Source organism: Miniopterus schreibersii, assembly GCF_964146895.1.
Source record: "Miniopterus schreibersii genome assembly, chromosome: 6".
NCBI lineage: Eukaryota > Metazoa > Chordata > Mammalia > Chiroptera > Miniopteridae > Miniopterus > Miniopterus schreibersii.
This window is the reverse complement of record NC_138107.1, coordinates 68755210-68776654: the sequence shown is the minus strand read 5'-3', so window position 1 is coordinate 68776654 and position 21445 is coordinate 68755210. Positions and strand designations below refer to the sequence as shown.

The 21445-nt window shown below is 39.3% G+C and overlaps 1 protein-coding gene across 6 annotated transcripts in view; it reads right to left on the bottom strand.

Moving 5' to 3' along the window:
* The window catches only part of LAMA2 (laminin subunit alpha 2), a 459384-nt gene that overhangs the window by 19261 nt on the left and 418678 nt on the right, over nucleotides 1-21445 (bottom strand). For all 6 annotated transcript variants that reach the window (XM_081140004.1, XM_081140000.1, XM_081140002.1 and 3 more), the window contains 5 exons: nucleotides 20848-20992; nucleotides 15957-16095; nucleotides 11094-11214; nucleotides 8521-8688; nucleotides 4126-4274 (listed from right to left, as the gene is read on the bottom strand). In XM_081140004.1, coding sequence (XP_080996130.1) covers nucleotides 4126-4274; nucleotides 8521-8688; nucleotides 11094-11214; nucleotides 15957-16095; nucleotides 20848-20992 — 722 coding nt within the window. The remainder of the gene's footprint in view (nucleotides 1-4125; nucleotides 4275-8520; nucleotides 8689-11093; nucleotides 11215-15956; nucleotides 16096-20847; nucleotides 20993-21445) is intronic.

Here is a 21445-nt window from a genome sequence, read left to right as displayed (position 1 = left end):
TCCTGGGGATCGAACCTGCACCCCAGGCATGTGCCCGCGAACCGGGGACCTTTTGGTATATGGGACAAGGCTCAACCAACTGAGCCACACCAGCCAGGGCTTTTCTCTTTTGTCTAGAAGCCGGTTTTAAACTTCAGTCCCAGTCAGCATGGGGCTATTAGTCATCAGGGTTAGTCTCAGGCCTGAGGATCATGAATGGATTGCTGAAAACTTACTTCACAGCTGGGGAGAAAACTCAGTCCTAAAATGCTATCTTACTTGATTTTATCAGGAGTCAAAGCCACATATAGGACTAGAAACAATAAACTAGTGCAAAGATGCTCTGAAATGGCACTGCAAAATTGGTCTGCGTTGGGACAATTCAAATGTAAGGGAATGGAAAAAATGGATTATGTTGTGGCTCAAAATGTCATTGTTCAGGGGGAGGAGGCAGGTTGAATTTAGTTTCAAAGGGGAAAAGACATGAGGGGTTTTTTGGGGGGGGTGGTTTGGTTTTGTTTTTTATCAGATGCTGTGTTGGCAAAATTCAGGAGGTTCAACCTCATTGCTAAGAATGCTGGTGGTTTTGTGAGACTTAGAAAACCACTCACTTCTGGGTGTGACTCACTGAGTTGTCCTCCACTTTCCTTCCCCCAATACCTTTTGTTCTTTTGCTAAAAGCATCCTCTTACTAACATGATATAGCATTGCTCCTAAGGGTTTCATGAGGGCTTTAAGCCACTGTTAAAGACTTTCCAAGGAAAGCACATCTCTGCTCTTGATTAGAATTTTTAAGGAGCCAGAGGCTCTTCTCTTTCTGATGAAGACTCTCTAGTCTGGTTGTGCCCCAGGGACCGTAGCAGTGGTCCTTTCTTACTAGATCACAGGGTGGGACGGAGAATACACATGAGCTTTCAGAAGGAACAGACTGGAATTAAGTATCAGTGTGCGAACTTACTGGCTGTGTGAACTTGGGCCAGTCATTTAATCTTGCTTGGACTCATTTCATTCATTTATAAAATGAAGATACATAGTTCAAACAGTGGAAAACATTAATTAAGGGATTGCACGGAGGTAGTGTTACTTAATAAGGGCATTGCTAGAAGATTACAGCTAAATCCTGCTTATAATTTATACTAGGAGCATCAAACCTAGATAATTCAGTGAGGGACATAATCGACATAGCCATTATGATTCTGGTATTTTTCTGTTTTCAAGTATCTATTCAAAAACTCTTTACTGAGGACCTACTATGTGCAAAAACCACTGTAATAAAAATTACATTATTATTAGTATTATGATAGGTCAGCTGCATTTTCTTATAATTTCAATGGTTGATTCTTAGCGTTTCTGTTTCTTTGGCTATTGGTCTAAGATTTTTTTCCAAACACCACCAATCGGATTGTATATGTAGAAGAAGATATTAAGAGAAGTGCCCTAATGTTTGTAATTTACATGAAAATAAAATTGGAAGCTTTTTTCATTGAACATATTTCAGATGGTAAGATAGAAATATCTGGGTTGCTGTGTCCAAATCATGACTAGATTCTGGGAAACCCACAGTGGTCCTGAAATATTCAATCCAACTCTGTGGTCTTCAGCCTAATTCTATTCCTGTATAGAGAATGCTCTTCCAGAAGAGGAACCTACTAGCCTGAGCATCTACTCCAGCTCTTAGGGCTTGATGTTTTTGTCCAGTTAGAGCCACTGGCCATTTCGGTGGACTTCAGAGGAAGGACCAGAAGGCAAAGCAGCTATAGAAGCAGGGTTTGCTGGAGTCCCACGGAGTTAGACATCAAAGGGACTGACGTGAGATTCTTGCAGCTGAGGGGACAGGAAAGGAGGGCGAGTGAGGGAGGAGGGGTAAAGACAGGCAGAGAGGGAGAGAAAAGGCCAAGTGCAATCTTGAAAAGTTTACCTCTTGATATGGCAAAAGCCCAATAATTTTGTGAGGTGGTATTAAAGTTACCATCTTATTTAGGGTTTTAGGGGAATAAATGATAATTGACATTTATGGTCTGAAAAGTGTTGGGAGAAAGTAAATATTTCCAGATTGATTAGAGTATCATAATCAACATGAAGCTACAAATCTATGAGGTCGCAAAAGGGGGCAAGAATAAATAGTTGGCGAGCACAGATGGAGGTGTTAAAGTCATATATATTTATGGGTTTAAATTACTAGCTATGTGATCTGGGGCATGTTAGTTAATATTTCGCCATCCGTGAGGAAAGGATATTAATACAGATCTCACATACATTTAGAACCATTAAAGGACATAATCTTTGTCTAGCATTTGACACAGAGCATGCCACAGAATAGGTATGAAGCATTAAAAATGTTTTAGGTGAAGTTCTTACGGTCATTAGGGATCTCTGGTAAATCAGTTAATTGTAACACTTGCTTACAGGACAGGTGATGATTGTTTTTGACCTTAGAGTGCCGAATGGGACACTGTGACAGCAAATGTGTTCTTGCTATGCCAAAGAGTTCGGTGACTGCACTAATATGTCTAATACATTATCCCTTAATTAACAGCGAATGGCAAAACTGTTTGTTTATATGGCCAATTAACTGAATGATCAGCTTTCAGTGATGTACTATACACTGAGCTTAATCAAATAAAGGTTGGATTGATGGCCAACAGCTGTGAGGTTGGCAGAATAAAATGCCCTTCTTGAAGAAACACCTGTTAAAAGGACACCTTATCGCAACATTGTGATGCACTTGGACTATCAGAATCCTTTCTCTACAAAATAATGTATTTTGGATGATTTAGGGGCAACTATATTTCTGAAATCTGTGTTTGCTTATTAAAATTCTTTTAAATTAAAGCCTTTAAAAAAGTCCTTCCCACAATGAGGAGGATTAAAATTTGGCAAAGAACCTGAAGTCTGGTGTGGAAGGCACGTAAAATCAGCACTCTAGAGCATTCCCAAATGAGAGAATTCAGTCATTTCTCTTCAGAGACCATGACTGCAATATCTGGCTATTAAATTAGTAAAAGTTCTCACTTTGTCCAAATATTGATCCTTCGTTTGTCTTAATCATGGTTTCTAAACATCTCAGTCAGTAGACACTGTGAGAATGCTTAGTATCAGTTTGGCTCCCGACCTAAGGCTCTCTATAGTAACAAGACTACAAGCCAAGGAAGGCTCTATCATTTACTTAGCAGATAAGAAATCCTGAATACTTATCTAAATTGTTATCCACACAAGAGGGTAATTAGAAAATGTAGGTCTTTAATTTTTGAATAATCTTCTTACTTGAATTACTGCTACATATTCATACTGTTGTATCTAAAAGTACTGTGTTCTGAGGTTTCGCTAGATTTGGTTTCCAGTTCTTTTCTATGTCTCCAAGCTAAGAAATGCATTGCTGGCTTGGAGGTCTGAAGTCTCTGGGCTTCTGTTTTCTTTTTCTTTAATTGTCCTACTAAACAAATTACCACTCTGAGTTGTCATATATCATTTGGATGAAACATACAGATGACTTTCCCAGTAAAGTAAGTCTTAAGCATTCCAAAGACATGAGAGATCAGCTTACAACACTGTACATTCAGTTCCCTGGCTCAGGGCTGGGAAGCAAGTGCTTTCCTGGATCGCAGCCTTTCCCTTCCCTGGCTCCTCTGCTCCCCCAGGAGGCCAGCCGCGGGGACCCCGCCCACCCTGCAGGAGTGGGGCTGAGGCACGCACACCCCGGGGCTCGGAGGCCCTGCAGCTGCTGGACGCTCTGCATCTGTAACAGGCTCCTGAGCAGCTGCTGTAACTGCTTTGGAGCCTGAATGCAGCAGCAGCTGCCAGAGGCTGCCGGCTCGGCCGAGCGGCTGCGAGGGGTTCACCGTGTGCATACTTATTGCAGGGGGGCCACTGGAGAGGTGCCGAGGGAGAATTTTTCCTATCTATAGCTTCAGAGATACATTTGCTTTTTCCCAAGGTGGAGAGGAGGCCGGCACAGAATAACAATGGTGAGAGAGGAGGTCCTAAGGGCCAAGGTAAATGAGGCTTCTGAAGCAGGAGACGTAACGAAATGAAGCTCCTTGGTAGTTTTTGGCAGCGCATCCCAGGGCCGCAGCACCCAGAGGCCCAGGCAGAGGGAGCCGCAGGGGCTTCGCGGTGGGACCGCAGGTTCCCCAGGGCCACTCTTACCCTCTCGCTCTCTCCACATGAACGGAATGTTCTCTCCCGTCGTGAAACAGGCTCGGCTCTGGTTTGACAACGATTTTCCTCATTATCCGTGCGCCTGTGGAGAGGTGCACTTCCAGGCGGCCCTTGTTCAGGAATACCGCATAATAGGCCTGCAACAGGAACGGTTATTCAGGATTAGAGAGGAACCTCAGCCTCGACCAGCATCGGGGGGCCCCTGACAGAAGCGCAGACTCATCTGCTCCCAAATCCTACCCGGGGAAGTGAAGACTCGCTGTTTTCTGAAGCACAGCCCCGAGAGCAGCTGGAATAGCTAATTATCATTTACCAGTTTTGCTTGCTAGGGGATGCGGGTGCAGTAACGCAGTCTCTGCAGAGCAGGTGTGCGATGGGGAAGGTGTCAGCTCCGCTTGCCTTAGGTCTCTAACTCACAAAACCCATTGGGAAACAAAAATCCTCCCCCCCCCCCCCCCCCAGTATTCACAAGTGGACAGCCAGCTCCTGGTAATCAGGTCCGACTCCCAACCTCCTGGCATTTTGAGTGTTTAGACTTCAATTTGTTCCCTGAGCTGATGGAATAGATTGCTATCACCAATATGTAACTTGTCTCCCTGATTTAGAAAGAAGGAAGACAATTTTTCATCCACAAACATGCCTGCTTTCTTCTTGCTAGTGTTACTATAGCAACCAGAACGGCTTTGAGATCAGATTAGGAACCCCAGGGAGCTTGAATGCAGTCCTGGTCCCCAAAGCTGATTCCACCTGTGCTCCCTTTCTTGTGGAGCAGGGGGCACCTGCCGCACAAGGATCACTGGGGCCTCCGGGAGTCACCTTCGGTGGTGGAGACAGTGCATTCAAACATCTTGTCTCCACTGAGGGACTAAGTTGGCTATACAGCTCTGTGTCCAACACAAAATGTCCAGAGGATTGGATCGATGTTCACCATCCATCAAAGGGGCCACTGCAAACTACTCACTCAATGAAAATTTCCTTAGCTGATTGTTTGATGCCTCGAACCCCTTTAGCAGAACATAATCGAAGACACCCCCATGGGTATCAAAACTGTTAGCTTGGAAAAAACAAAATGTGTCAGTGTAACCAACATTGATTCTACAACAGACATGAACTATTTAACATTGTTTTCTCTTTCAGATGGCATTTACTATGAGATTTTAATCGCTAAATGTTCATGGTCATTAAAATGTTGAAATATTAACAGTCATTTTAATTTACTTTGTACTGTAGTAATTAATATTGTCTCATTTTAATTGTTTCAATAGGATCATGTTCTGTTTTAAGAACTATCTTGAAAGCTGGTGATTCAAGTTAATTTATTTAGTCCCAGTGAGGAGAAATTTGGAGCCAATAGTTGGTGCTTAAATATTTGACAAATATCCTTTAGTGGAAATCTATTTCAGGATGTTTGCTCTGGTCGTCTTATTACAACTAGCTTATGATTTGGAGTAGTGAGAAAAGAATTTTACTTTTCAGGATTAAAAGATAAAGCATTTAAGAGTGCATTTATATTCTTATGTATTCAGTGCTTATGTGCAGTAAGGAATGAGATAAAATAACACTTTTTTCCCCCCTCCCTCCACTCTTCAAAAACCATTTTTATTATGTCTACTTGATACATTTCTCACGATGTAAGGGACATACATCACAATTTACAGTTCAATGACTACCTGGAAGTCTACCACTTAGGTTAAAAAGCAATACTTCTGCATCTCCTCTAGGCTTCTTCCCAACCCCATTCCACAGCTTCCCCATCATAGAGGGAACCGTTAACGTGAATTTTATTCCCTTGCTTTTTAAAAATCATTATTTTCATTGTTTGGCTTAAACCTCAGAAATGTATTTTCTCATAGTTCCAGAGGCTGCAGGTCTGAGGCCAGGGGGCCAGGTGGTCACGTCCCAGTGAGAACCGTGAGAACCGTCTTCCTGGTTCGCAAGCAGCCGCCCTCTCGCTGCCTCACGCGGCCTTGCCCCGGCGCCTGTGCTTAGAGGAGCTCTCCCCCCTTCTTCTTTGTTTTTATTGAGGTGTAACTGACGTACAACATTATATTAGTTTAAGGTGTGTAACGTAATGACTTTACATTCGTATACACTGTGAAACGATTGCCACAATAAGCCTAGTTTACATCCATCACCACACAGTTACAGAATTGTTTTGTGTGTGATGAGAACTTTTAAGATCTCCTCTCTTAGCAACTTTCACATAGGCACTACAGCATCACTAACTGTATTTGCCACGCTGTACATTACACCCCATGACTTATGTGTCTTATAACTGGAGATTTCTACCTTTGGATCCCCCTCACCCATTTCGCCTGCCCTCCACCCTCTGCCTCTGGAAACAACCAATCTGTTCTCTGTAGCAATGAGCTTGTCGTTGTTATTTTGTTTAGATTCAGCACATATGTGAGGTCATGTAGTATTTGTCTTCCTGTCTGATTTATTTCACTTAGCATAATGCCCTCAAGGTCCATCCATGTTGTTGCAAATGACAAAATGTTAACCTTTTTATGGCTGGATAATATTCCTAGGAGTGACTATATATATATTCCTATTTTATAGATGTAGATATTCCTATTTTATAGATATTCCTATTTTACAGAGCCCCCTTTTCTCTGCATCCTTGCCGACTCTTGTGAACATGGATTTTATTCCCTTGCTTCTTAAAATTTATTTTTGGAAATTCACATTTATATAGAAAACAATACGTTGGTTAGTGTTTCTTATATTAGAAACTATAAAAATGATGTCATGCAGTGTGCAGTGCATTTTTTAACATTTCTATTTAGTTTCTAAGATGCATCCATGTTGTTATGGTTAGTTATAATGTATTCCTTTTTACTACTGCTTATTGTCCCGTTATGCAAAAGTGCCAGAGTTGATCTGTTCCCCAGCTGATGAACATTTGGGTTGTTTCTAGTTTTCACACTGTTATAAGAAATGCTCTAAGAACGTGTCCCTGTGCACATGCGCGAGAGCTTGGGGCTCAGCCTGGGGGTGAAGCTGCCGGCTTGCAGGGAGTGCGCATGTTCAGCTCTGCAAGGCAGGGCCACGTGGCTTCCAAGGCGGCTGCAACAGTCTGCTCTTCCCACCCGCAGTGACTGCGGGGATCCCCTTTGATCCGCATCTGGTTCGTGCTTGGCATTACCATGTTTCTTAATGTTTTACCAACTTAGTGGGTCATGTCCAGTGTGGTCTGAAATTGCATTTCCCTCACTACAACTGAGGTTGAACTTTTAAAAAAATACGTTTTTGGGTCATTCACATTTCCTGTTTTGTGTAATGGCTGTTCAAATCTCCTGCCTGTTTTTATATATGTTTTTATCTTTTTTTTTAATTGGTTTGTGAAAGCTATTTTAATAATCTGGTTAATAATTTTTTTAGGTTATGTGTATTATAAGTTTCTCTTGTATTGTTTGGTGGCCAGAGAATTTTAATTTTAATGTAATTGAACTTATTTATAATCTACAATCAAGATTATAAATTTATTATCTTGGTTTTGTTCAGTAAATCCTTTCCTTCCCCAACGTCAAAAGTTATCTTTCTATATATTCTTCTAAAAATTTTAGTTTTTTAATTGAATATTTAAGACTGTAATTCATAAAGAATTTATTTTTCATGGCTCTGAATCCTTTCACTGAGAAAAACTAGATTAAGTCGAAAAAAATATATTAAAAAAAATATGGTTAAAAGCAGTGAAGGAATATCAAGGCAGTAAGGAGCGAGGGTGCGTAGATTTGGGCAACTAAGAGATAGGTTTTAACAGAATCAAATGGCTGGATGTATGAAAACTGAAGCTTACAACCTTACAAAGCAGACACTGTGTAGGCTTTATTTTAATGTTCTGAGGGAGACTAGACTGAGCATGGACCACGTCCACGCCTGTGTTAGCTGTGCTCTATTTGCCTTCGCCTGCCTCAGGTCTACTCTCTGCCTTCTCTGTGTCCAAAGAGGGTGGAGTGGGTCAGGCTCCAACGGACTGCATCGTGTTGACTAATGAAACTGGAAAACTGATCCTAGAAGAAATTTAAATTTAAAGGACCCTAGATGGATATCTACAGATCTGGTAAGGAACAGGACTTAGAGACAAGAGAAGATTAATATAATTTGGATATATTTTAAGCTTTCTCTCTTTCTATAGGCATGTGATAAACCCATATGAAATATAGGTACAAATACAAGTGTGACTGCACCTGGAATTGACCATCAGGAAAATCCTAGTGGAGATAATTGTCCTAAGAAGATGATAGTGGAAATAAGTAATGCAAATCTAAAAACAGAAGAGCAATTTATAAACCGTAAATGCCTCACCAATCTCTTTATAAAATAATGGTTTTATATAAGCATTAGGGAAAATGCATTATTAACTAGGTGTGAGGATACCTGTCCAGCCTGCCTTCGTTTTCTCCGAGGTGTCCCTCCACTGCCCAGGAGGATGATCCCAGACTCATTCTTAGTGCTGAAGGACAGGTTGATTTCTGTTCCTACATTAATTGGCACAGGCGCCAGCTCCACAAAACCAGGCTTGGGGAAGCTAACCGTGTGAACATTCTGTGGGTAAAAGGAAAGAAAGTTTAAATTAATTTCTCCATCTCACACACCCTCTTCAATGTACTCAACATTGTGAAATACTTGGTAGTTTTAGAAAGCATGAAAATCCATAGTCACGTGGAGAGCTTAAGAGCAACTGAAGAAATACCATTTCCAGCTCTAACTTAAATCTTCTGAATAGTTTGGGTTAAAAATGAAAATTCTGTCCTGTTTTTACTCTAGAACTTTTGATTTAAAATAAAAAAGATTATTATTGATAGATAAATTTTCTTTTGGTTTAAACCTATCTTGCTAAATCTCCTTTGAACACACTGTAATTAATCGCTTGAATACCCTCTATCAACTATTTGTCCATGTTTTAAAGCTGAGTATGACCAGGGCCTTGTTCTGTGTTCTTCCTCAGTCATGAGCCCAACGTAAAGATGTTCATTGCTATCAAGTGTATAAATCTACTCTAGAAGAATTTTTAAAAAATCAGATAACATCTAAATTTTAAGAATAAGTAAAACAAACATGTCACAGTCCAGTTTTCTTCTCAAAATGAAAATACTACCATTGTCCTTGCTGATAATAAAATTAAAACAGTAACATTTTAGACAGTAACAAAGTGCAAAAGGGAGAAAGTAAAATTCACCCCTATCCCAAAGCTGTGTAGCAGCACATAGCTGATCATTCATTATGCAGCATTCGCTCATTTCTCTTTCACGAGTCTGCCCACTTCCTCTCTCCTCCTCTCTACATTTGAACTGAATCATGACAGGCACATTCATTTGTAACTTTTTTCCCCCTACATATGTGGAAGATAACTTTCTGTCAGTAAACATAGATCTAATCATCTTTTTTAATGGCAGAAGGACATTCCCTTTATGAATATGCTAGGATTTATTTAAGCAAGCACATGTATTTAGGCATTTAGAGTGCTTAAAATGCTCATTTTAAAAGTCCTGGGTTTTGCTGCAGTAAAAGGAAGGAATCCTTTAAGGCAGAGTATTTTTCCCCATGGTGTTTCAGTTCCAGGTAAGTGACACAAGAATTGTGAAATATATAATCTACTTTCTATTCCAATTTTCAAAACATAGAGTTTGGATAGTTCAGACAAAATGACTGTGCCGACTTTTCAGTATTTATCCACATCAAATTTCTGCCTCATATTTTAGTTGCAAAATAATTCCTAGTTACTGAAAAGTGGCTTTATAGAATCATCATTTCGACACATACAAGCTATTCATTTTCTGGACAGTTTTCCATCCTTATGTATATGTCTTCTGCATGTGAATGAGAGTTAGGCTTCGGAAGATTAAAACTCTCAGTAAAACTTTCTTTAAGAGGCCAGTATGGATCCATAGAGATTCAATCCTGTATGCATTTCCTTCTTTCCTTCTCAGGGTAGCTGTCTGCGGCTAATTGCAAATTGGAGCCTACAGCTATGCACAATGAAGACCCTGGACGTTCTGTTCCAGTTGTTAAACCTGATGGCGCAGTGCTGGATTCACTTTTCTTTTTTCCTGTTCTCTCTTCATTTCCCATCACAATGCTGTAAAATAATTTTAATTGGACGAAGCAGCTTGAATGAATAGCTGTGTCATATCAGGGTAATTAAAATTTTATAAGAATGATACATTTGACTTTTTTTGGTAAACAAACTCATAGCTTTTAGAATTCCCATAAAATTCTTACTAATATTTGCTAATGACGACTGGCCTCTTGCTTACAGATATTTTAAGAGAGCCAAGCTGGGACCTATGTTTCTCTCTCCTATGGGTTAGCCCCTATTGAAGAATCAGGGCAGAATGTCAAGTGCAATCAGGGGGCTGCTGGGCTGCTTTGGCAACAAAGAAAAGATGCTGAAGATAGAAGGTAACAAGGAGCTTTGCAGTCATGTCAAAGGTAAGACTTTATAGACAGTTCCCAGTCTGTGCAATTTCCAAAGAAAAGGAAGTTTGACTTACAAGCTGTAGACAAGATGTTATGCGTTAATGATTATGGGGTGCATTACTACTAACTATTTGTGTGAATTCCTAACACATTCCAGAAAAGCTATATAGAACCCATACAGATAAAATAAATCTAAAATTGATGACAAAAAGGAGGAAAATGGAAAAGTAGTGTTGGAAAGGAAGAGAGAACCAGAAAGGAGATTAATATTAAAAATACATTCTCTGAAGTACTATACATATGGGAAACTGGCTCATGATTTAGGGTCAAATAATACCATTTTCTAAGTTCAGTTGATTACAGTAATTTAAAGAAGTGTTTCAATCTTGCTTTATCATCACCACATAGCTAAGACTAGGGTGAGTAGGAATTTAAAACATTAACAAGGGCCTGGTCCCTGTAAGAGCACCCAAACTAAGAAGTGAAATCTGATATGAATGTATTTAGGAAGCCAATAAAAACAAACCAACCTCCAGCAAACATCCTTTGGTAACACCAACATAATCAGGGCTACTGAGTATATTGTATGGAGTTCTTGAGATTTCAATATCTTTAAGGCAGCCAGAGTATTTCTTCAGATTTACTTCTGGTCTGTTGAAAAGTTACATAGAAAACAAAAGCAGCATTATTAGGGCCAGGGCAGTGCAGTGTCTGTGATTACTGAACACAAGCCATTAGAGCAAACTGACACGCAGGCAGGCACTTGTCTGTCAAACGGTGCACACACATGTGCACATGTGTACCCAGCACACTATGCTTCCATCTTCTCCTGGTTGGACTAAGTGGATGTTAACACCAACCTGAGGAGGAATCAGTCTTCCTCTCCATTTAAAAAATAATCTTACACATGCATTTAAATGCTACAAGGTACAGGGATGAACTGACTTCCTACGTTCTTCATATGCGTAATGAACTGTATTTCTTTTTTCACCAGAGAGCAGTCAATTGTGTAGGCAGCATAGTCAAATCACATACCAAAACAGTTAAATAAAACATTGCTCAAAATTTAGGAAGAAAAATCTGGAAACATTTATTTCAAAAATAAAATATTTCTGTCATTGAGACATTTTCTGGGGGGTAGGGGATATAGCTAAAGAATAAGATAATATTGTGTTTGTCTTTAGAGCTTTTTAATGAACAGCCTAAGGAACATTCTTTTGGCTTACATAGTCCTAAAAGAGATACTTTAATATTGGATTTACAGATTAGCCCCAAAGTTCTTATTTTATATTGAAGTAATAATAAAATAAAGCAACCAAAGGCACAAAGCATACTTTAATTTTTCCAACCAAGTTGAAAATGGATTCTATACCCAGATGACACCTGAATGTTTACTTTTAGCTTATGACTTCTTAAAAAGCGATAAACATGCTAGCACATAGTAAGTGCTCAATACAAATAAGCCAGTAGTACGTAAAAAATAATGAAACTTCTTGATTTAGTCTATAGCAATGCTGGCCAATAGGAGTTTCAGTGATGATGGAAATACTCTGTTCTGCATTGTTCATAGTTACTAGCCACCTGTCGCTATCAGTACTTGAAATGTAGCTTATGTGAATGAGAAACTGAATATCATTATTTAATTCTTTTTAATTTAAAGTTAAAAAGCCGCCGTGGTTAGTGGCTACCATACTGGACAGTGCAGGTCTATAGTAATAGAAAAAAAAATACTTTTTTGCATCTGTAAAAGCTGTCCAATCAACACCAAAATATTGTTCTAATTAGGATAATAATTAATCCTCTGCACCTTGTCCCATGATGCCAGGACTCCCTTTTCTGTCTTAATGAAAAGCACATGGGCATGAGGAAAAACAGGCAGGGAAGCAAATCAGACCGTGGCAGTGTATATCAGGTGATTTATGTCATGCCAGGTATTTGTTCTGTTTTTTTTCTCTCTCTCTCTGGAACTGCTTTATTTTCTTTGATCGTTTCCCCTTGTTCCTAAGGTTTTCTCCTCTGTTCAGTTATTTGGTTATTATGTGGAACATGGCCCACTGGAGGGTGAGGATCTTGCTTATATTCTTACTGTACAAAGGGAGGAAATGGGTGAATTTCTTTTGTTTCCATATTTCCCTTTAGAGGGAGACTGATCTATCACCATTTTTCAGAGGTCTTATCAATAAAGAAAATCACTTCTACAAGGTACGTAGTTCACTGTTTCATGGAAATACAAAGAACCATTTCAAATGACAATGATTTAGCATGCTCAATGTTATGAAAATCACAGGGGATAAACAATCGCATATGGTGATCAGATTCCTAATGGTAACCACAGGCCTCTGTTTCCTCTGCTTGCCTCAAAGGCAAAATTACAAAGCTACATAGTGTCATTCCAGAGTTTTATTAGCATTTATTTCCATTGAACACCAGCCTTTGCCTTTTAGCCATCTCAGCAAACAGCTGGACTGGTCTCATTACTGTATCGCGATAAAACAACTTGGATTATATATTTTTACACTTTCATTTCTACATAGTCTAGTTTTTGTTTTAAAAATTTCTTGAATCAGTTCAGCTTCATTATCTCCTTTTCAGAAATACGGCACAGTTTGGCCCTGAAATACCCAAATGCCAGCCTTGAGTCGCAGCCAGCGTGAGCCAGCCTGCGTATCTCTGGCGTTTGATCAGCCACGGAGAGGCCTGCAGCTCACAGCTTTCACGCTAACGCCTCTCTGCAAACAGGAATTAGAATGCTCCTGAGAAGCTAAGGGGCCTGTTCACAAACTTCTTCAACATTCATGCAAACACTTGCAGTAAACAGTATTTCCAGAGATTCCTTTTATCTAGCTTCAGAGCTAATTCTAAATAAACACGGCAATAAATAAGCAGCTTTGCCAAAAGTTGCAAGGGCCGTGTAAACATTTGGATATTTGCAGGCTTGCAGAAAGCAACAAGGCGGTGGTAAGCATGTGGGAGCACAGGCTGATTGTTCAGCAGACAGCATGGTACTAGAGAAAGCGGAGTCCGGGGTCAACCCAAGAGGCTGCCTCACTCTTCCCCAGAACTAGACAGCGCCTGGAAACCTGCCCAGCTACTGCCCTTGAGCGTGTGCTGCCGAGAGCGAGCACTAGGGGGCGCTGCGCGCGGGAGGTTGAACAAATGAGCAGCGACTCTGTCATCCTGGCTGGTGAAACAAGTCTAGTTGCAGCTCAGCTGGTGGGGGGTGAGCAACAGCGTCTTTGTGAGCACAGGGCAGCCTGAGCACGACCTTGGGATGCATTACTGCTCATGAAATATACTATGAATAAAGCTGCATAGCTGTTGCTCTGCTTCTGCACTGCTGCTTTGTCTAAGAAGCCACATTACCCCACCCATGCACTGGGAGAAGGCATGCATAAATTAAATTTTACCTTGCTTTCATACTAGGTCAAAGGAAAGAGAGAAAAAAACATAATTTACTTATAATTGCATTTTCATTCAGTAAACTAAACTTTAATCATAAATCTTTCTTTAAAGCATCTCACAGGGATCTTCAAAGGAAAGGAATTTAAAAATGATCAGAACAGAAAACAGACATATGCCCTGGACCACACTGTAATTAGAACCCAAAGATGACCATTCCCCACACTATTCTCTTGGAGAATGTGCATTTTGGAATATGAATTTTTAAAGTACTCAATCTTTTGAGTAGAAAAATACACAAATGTTGCTATGCTGTGGTGTTTATGAGTAGTATATAAATATTGTCTCTCAAAAAGCTTGAACTTAGTACATGTAATTATAATTTATGTTTACCACATCTTTTGAACTTTATCATATAAGATCCTGTCTGTGAGCAAAATAACAGCTAAGTATGAATGCATGACTCTTTGATCAGTCACAAATATGTCTAAAGATTGTTTTTGAAATAATGTGCCATACCATGTAAACATATTTATGAGATGCTGTATTGTGAAATTAAAAACATTATAGTAATAGAGACTCATTAGTTATGTAGTATGAAAACTAACACCTATACTCATCTCAATAAAGTTAACATATGCATCTTTGTAGATAATTCCTAAAAATCACTTTATGGTAATTAAAAACAAGTCCTTATTAGAATAAATAAAGGTATGTTTGGATAGTTATAGTCTAACTATATTTAATCCACTCATAGAGAATTTAGTTAATGATCTTGCAAAGCAAATCTTAGACTTGAACAGCTGCTGGATCCCTAGTATTTATATGATGCCTGGCACATAGCGGGTGCTCAACAAACACTTGTTGCATGATTAATAACTAAGTCACTATTCAAATACATTTGATCTGCAGTGATTTTTTTGACCAGACACAAAAGCCTTATAACGTAAATAAATGCAGAACCAGTTTATTTGCACCACAAAGCTTATCAAGTTATACCCTTGAAAGACTGGTAATTACACGGTTGCCTGGTCTTTGAGTTCAGATACAGGGAAAAGAGGAAACCTCAGTTTGCATGCTGGCTATCAGAAAACGAGACTGAAGTTCCATTGCCCATTTGGACAATCTGTAAATAAATGACCACCATACATTTCAGTTATTCTTAGATCCTTCCAATTGTACCATGTCTTTTTAGAGTAGTAACACCTAAACAGGACTTTGTAACCATTAAAAACTAACTAAACAAAACAATACAAAATTAAAACCACTAATTCATCCCATTTTAATTAAATTTATTTAACATTTATTAGGCACCAACTACTCTATAGCTTTTATTTCTTATGTTTTTATACCAAGCAGTAAATTAATTAAATGCCGCATGGAATTTTGCCTAACTTTTTTTAGTTACTTGTATTTATTTTTTGAACTAACTAAACCATGAGATCAATATAGCATCCCATCCTGCAATGTAAAAGACATGTGAAATTAAAAAAAAAAAAGAGTTGGCATGGGTGTGAGAATAACAAATATGGCTTTAGCATTAGGCATGTGGGAAAGCTCCAATACCCATGATCATGCTAATGCTCAGCAGTAAAATAGGTGATACCCACACCTCCTGGAACACTGAGTAATTTTCAGAACACTAAGCAATGTCAGTGTGCCATTGTCTCCAGCGAATGTGCAGGGAGAACAGCAATTACAAGATCCACATTCAACTGCAGTTTCCACCTTTAATTACTTCTCTAATTCTTTTCATCGGGTGAATATAAGAGGAACAGTGATTCCCATCCATCTCTTCGACAAAGATATCAAATTAATCCTTTGGCTTCTAAATCCTTGTGTCGTTCTAACATGCAACATGATTTTTTGATTAGCCCTTTCAGCAAATAAAAGTTATATGACATTCCCGCTGTAGTTCAGCTTCAGAACTTTAGTGAGCATAGTGGCCACTTAATTAAAACTCATTCCTTAGCTCTGGAGATACACTAAATTACCTCAAGTTTCTCAGCGTTGGCAGGCCACCAAAATATATTTTGTCATCTGCTTTCAAGTCAAGACCAAAGTTGTTTCCAGGAGATGAAGTTGCTATGTTTTCCTCCTGGTTGGTATCTATATCTATAATTGATATGTTGGCTGTAAGAGAGAGAAGTTTCACATTTTATTTGGGTCTTAATATATATCATCGCCGTTAATTCAAGATAAATTTACTTTAATTCTCAAATTAACACTGACTTTCTCAGGCACTTGTGCTATATACAACTATTTAAGAATTGCAGAAACAAAAACATCATTAAACTATTCACAGAGTGTGAAATGATATCCTGAACACCAATGAACACAAGCCAATCAATATAAAAGAGAGAGGTTTAGATAGATGAACATCAAAGAAACAATGGACTTTGTTTTCTGTAACATAGATAAGTAGTTAGAAAATAAAGTAAGATAACTAATACTAAGGTAGATATCTAATTAGGAGTTAGGTTATTAATATGCTGAATCCATGGCTCCTCCTGCCCACCTCAGGATCCACAGAAGCACTGGGGCTTCGGCTCACCCGCAAAGGGGTGCGTTTGGGAGGCTGCGTACAAATGGGAGAGATGGGAACGTCTGGCTTTGCAAAATGATGGGGTCCACATCCCTGGGAAATTACATTTGTGATGAAGGATGCTGAGTGTTGTGAGAGAGGTACAGTCTTCATGCCTTTTTGCTTTTCTCTCAGGCCTTAAAGGTATTTCGAATATGATGAGCATAGGAATTCAGAAATAGAAAGGAAAAGGGAAAACAGGCACTTGTCTGTTTAAACTGCTTCGCTCAGCAAGTGGATGGAACCTCTTCTCTCACTGATTTTCCCCCTTATTCTGAAGAGCCGAGCCAGGCTTTTTCTGAATGATGTGGTTTCTCACCCTAATGTTGCTTAGGCCAGACTTTAATGGCTTCGCATACAGTCTTTTGGCACCTTGATGCATACTGAGACATTAGTTCACTAACATGACAAGTTGGCCTCCAAATCTTTGCTTGATATAGGATCTGAATTAGCAAGGGTCTGAAAATGGCCATTTGAACCAAATGGGTTATAACGGCATTTCTAAATGTTTATTTTTTGGATAGCTAGCTTCTTGAATGTTCCTGGTTCAAATAAATGTAATAAACACTGGATTAAGAAAAATTAAACATATATCTCGATTTCATCTCGGCCCAGACCTTCTTCCAACATGTGGATATGCAATGTACATATGCAGCAGGAACACAGAGCAAGAAGTATTTTCTACATTTATTTGACCAGGGAACATTATAATTTTCTCTCAACTCATCATCTTTTAGAATAGTGTTCTTTGGAAAACAGAATATCAAACTCCAAAGATCCATTGTAATCTTCCATTTCAAACAAAGTATCTTCAATAAAACCAAACATAATTGCCTTTCAAAATGACCAAAATAAAATACCCAAACCTATTAAAACCTCATATTCTCAAAGCAGAGTTTTGTAAAAACATACAAACAACAACAACAAAAACCCCTAAAACATAACTGCCTTATTAAAAATATTTAGCAAATTAAGATTTTACCATTTAATTACTTTTATACACATATTAATTTCATACACACATACATTTTTGACCTCACTGGTGGCTAGAATAAAAAAAGCAACCAATAAACTAAACTGTTTTCAAGACTTTTTCATACATACTCCTTTTTATTCAGATCCACAAAGTTTTTATATAGGGCTGTTGACTGGAACATAAAAATAACCTCCTTCTACACACCTGGCACATATTCTAATGGTGTCTGAGAAAATGAGATTCTGCCTCTATCTCAGGCAAGGCAGTGACTGGAGGTCGTTTTCCTCCTTAGCCCTGAGTGAATATATGCATTTTTAGAAGTCACTCTAAGAAAAACCGATTAAAGGGCAGAAACACAATTGAATTGAAACTCACTGGCCCAAGCGTTTACTCCGGCAGAGAGACACAGGATGGCATATTTTTAGTGATTTAAAGGAAGGGCTTTCCTCTGTCCTTCATGAGTGATAGTGATGAAACGAAATGGTTACTGCAACGAAATGCTAACACTTGCTTTTATTTCTTGCCCTATTTCTTTCCCTTACTGGGTAGCTATTAACATAAAATTTCAGTGTTGATGAGTTCAGACATCATTTATGGGTAAGCAGGGAAATAAGGGTTTTAGTAACTACTAGACACCGAGTAAGGGCTTAACCAGCATTTTACAGTCAGTGCTGAGCAGTTATGAATGAAGTGTTTTTACTTTGGTAATTCTTGTCTTCTGTCTCTGAGCCCCCTGGAAATCTAAATGGTCTTTCTCAGTCTTGTGTCCATCTCAGCGCACTTGAGGGACCTGGCAGACTTCCATTGGTAGTAAGTAGACTGTGGTTCTACTAACGGATTCTCAGAGAAGCGGGGAACGCTACTAAAGGAAGCATTGGAATTTCCAGGGACGGTACTTTTACCAACTAGTTGAGAATAATCCATGGAAAACAACTAACCTGGTCCCTGAACAGGAGCAGTGACCCACGTATCTGGAGCCTTACCTGAATTCCCATCCCGTCCTATCCGTGAGTCTGATCTTGCTGTGAGTCTCTGTATGACTATATACTTTCATGTCCTGGGTAATACTTGGGCGTGGAATGGCAGGTTCAGATGGTAGGTGTCTATTTAGCCTTTTAAGAAGCTGCCAGCCTGTTTTCTAATGTGGCCGCTCCCTTTCACATCCCCATCAGCAGCGCATAAGAGCTCCAGCCGCTCCACATCCTTGCCAGCCCCGGGTATGTCAGTCTTTTTCATTTTAGACTTTCTAATAACTGTGCAGAGCTATCACATGGTGGTTTATTTTGCATTTCCCTAGTGTCCTTTCCTATTCCAATTCTTGCCTGAAGCTATCATTCATCTCCAGCCTGGACTATTATTGGTTCTAACTGGTCACTCTGCCTCCAGTGTGATCTACTGAAAATGTATCTTCCTTTTTTCTCCTTTCTCTGTTCATTTCTCTACAGTCCCCTTTGTGGGGTCCTCCTTTACGACACTGCTTCAATACTGTTGTTTGCTCCAGGGCTTTGGATCGTCTTATTCTAGATATGGCTGCTGGGTTTTTCACATCCCTCTTCAGCTACAACTATTTAAACCATGATGATGGTTCCTAGCTATTCATCTCTTTCCTAGAGCTCTGCTGGTCCTCAGAGACACATAACTACTTGTGTGCCAGTTACACAGCTTCCCTTGGCTGCTTAAGGTAGGACCCTCCAGTTCGTGGGCCAACTTTCTAACCACTGAGCCAAACCAGCCAGAGCCTAAAGCACAAATTTGATGGTGTGATGGTGTCACGCCCTTGATTAAAACTCTGAGCAGTTCTCTGTAGCTTTCAGGATAAACTTGCAACTCATTAGCTTATCTCATAAGGCCCTTTGTGAACTGCCTCAGCATCTCTCTCGCCTCACCTGATAATTTTATGTCTACATCCATCCTGTTAGCCTGTGGATTTACTTGCAGTTACTAAAGCATTTCCCAACGTGTGTTCAGCAGAATGCTAGTATTGTAGGAATGGAAGGCTTTTGGTGATCAAAGATGTTTGGGAAATGTTGGGACAGAGTTAAACATTCTTCTTAGCTACTCTGCAGAGCCTCTAACCTGCAACGTGCAGTGTCTCTCTTACATGGAGCAATGTATTGAGCAGCATTCCAATTTATACAGGTGCACAAACAGTTTTTATCCCAACTGGGGAGTTTCTCCAGGGCTTCATGCTCCAGGGAAAAGCAGTTGGAAATGATATTATTATGTGTTATGCTCTCTGAGGCACTCTAGGCTTTCACTTCTCTGAAATATCAAAAGGTGCTTTTTATCCAGCGAACTCCTCAACTAACTCCTCTTTGCACCCCAGGGGAATTCCCCTGGGAGCTGACCTCTCTGTTTGACTTAAAGGCCTCTCTCTTCTGAGAGTCCTAGCCTGCTAGGCATATCTCTACAGAGCAATTAGCTTTCTGACCTCTGATCTGCTTGCCTATCGCCCCATTAGACTACAAGCTCCTTGAAGTTAAGAACTTGTCATAGACTTCATTTAGTTCCTGCATAGTCCTTAGTAGGTGCTTGGCAGATATTTGTTCAATGCAGGAATGAGGGATGGTGCAGAGTTAAACATAAATTTCCATGAAATGTCACATTGGCATGGTCAAAATTAATTAGGGCTAATTATGTAAACAAGTATTACAATTTCATTTGCACATAGTACACAGAATTAGAGCAATTATACTTATATAACAATAGCAGCACACTAATACCTAATAAACTTGGATTTCTGTTTTGATTGTGAGGTCATATTTATATATATCCATGATGTTAGAGTCTACTTTTCCCTTTCTTAACAACAGAACAAAATACCTGCTTATATGAACAAATGAAATAATGTCTGTGAATGTGTTTTTAAAATGTCTTGGAACCATCAAAATGTTACATCATTCTTAATCATTTATTTGGTATTTTTAAAAAGCAAAGAACCATTAGCTGTACTCTAACAACCCTTGCAAATTCTACTTGTGGGCTATTCTAAAGCAAACATCTTGACAAAATAGGAAGAAAAGAAAAGCACACAATGTTTTTAAACCTACTACAGGATATAATTTGACAAGTTGTAAGATAGTTTTATGCTTTTAAATTAATCTCTCAGTTTCAAAAGAAAATGACAGAGAACCATTTGGCTCTTCAATCTGTCATGTCTAACCTAAACCACCTATAATCTAAGCCAAAGAAATGACTGGATCAATTTTTCGCAGAATTTGTGAGTACCTAAAATTATAGACAGTGTCTTCCTCATGATTAGGTCCATGAGAGCTTTGGAGGGCACGATTAAGGCTCATAGTGCATTATTACCATAGAAACTCACCTTGTTTTTGAATTCTTGAGAGGGTGAATGATTTCCATTTCCCATCATTATGGTTTTGATTGCTGACAACAGAAGCCATTCCTGAACCCAGATCATAGCTGACTTTTATGTGCCCGTCAGTGAGCTCTACACTCATGAAATCTTTCTATTAATAAAGTGAAAATACACCAGTGATTAGATACACAGAGACATGTGGGTAGTCACTTTCTTTGAGGGGTTTATAATAGAGCCTTATGGCTAAATTACTGAATGTATTGATCGGTAATTTAACTCCATTTTGAAAATAGAATTGGTATTACTATTTTGGGAATATTTGTGGGTGTGTTATTATAGTCCAGATGGTCACAACCAAATCACTGGGATGTATCCTTTTATGACAGGAGTATAGAGGGGGTTGCTTTGAAAACATATTAAGCAAACTAAAAGGTAAGCTCCTTGAAAGAATTTACTAGAAATATTGACCTGGGCCCACTTGGGTGTGGCTCAGTGGTTGAGCATCGACCTAGGATCCAGGCGATCGAGGTTTGATTCCGGGTCAGGGCACATGCCCAGGTTGCAGGCTCCCCAATCGGGGGCATGCAGGAGGCAGCCGATCAAT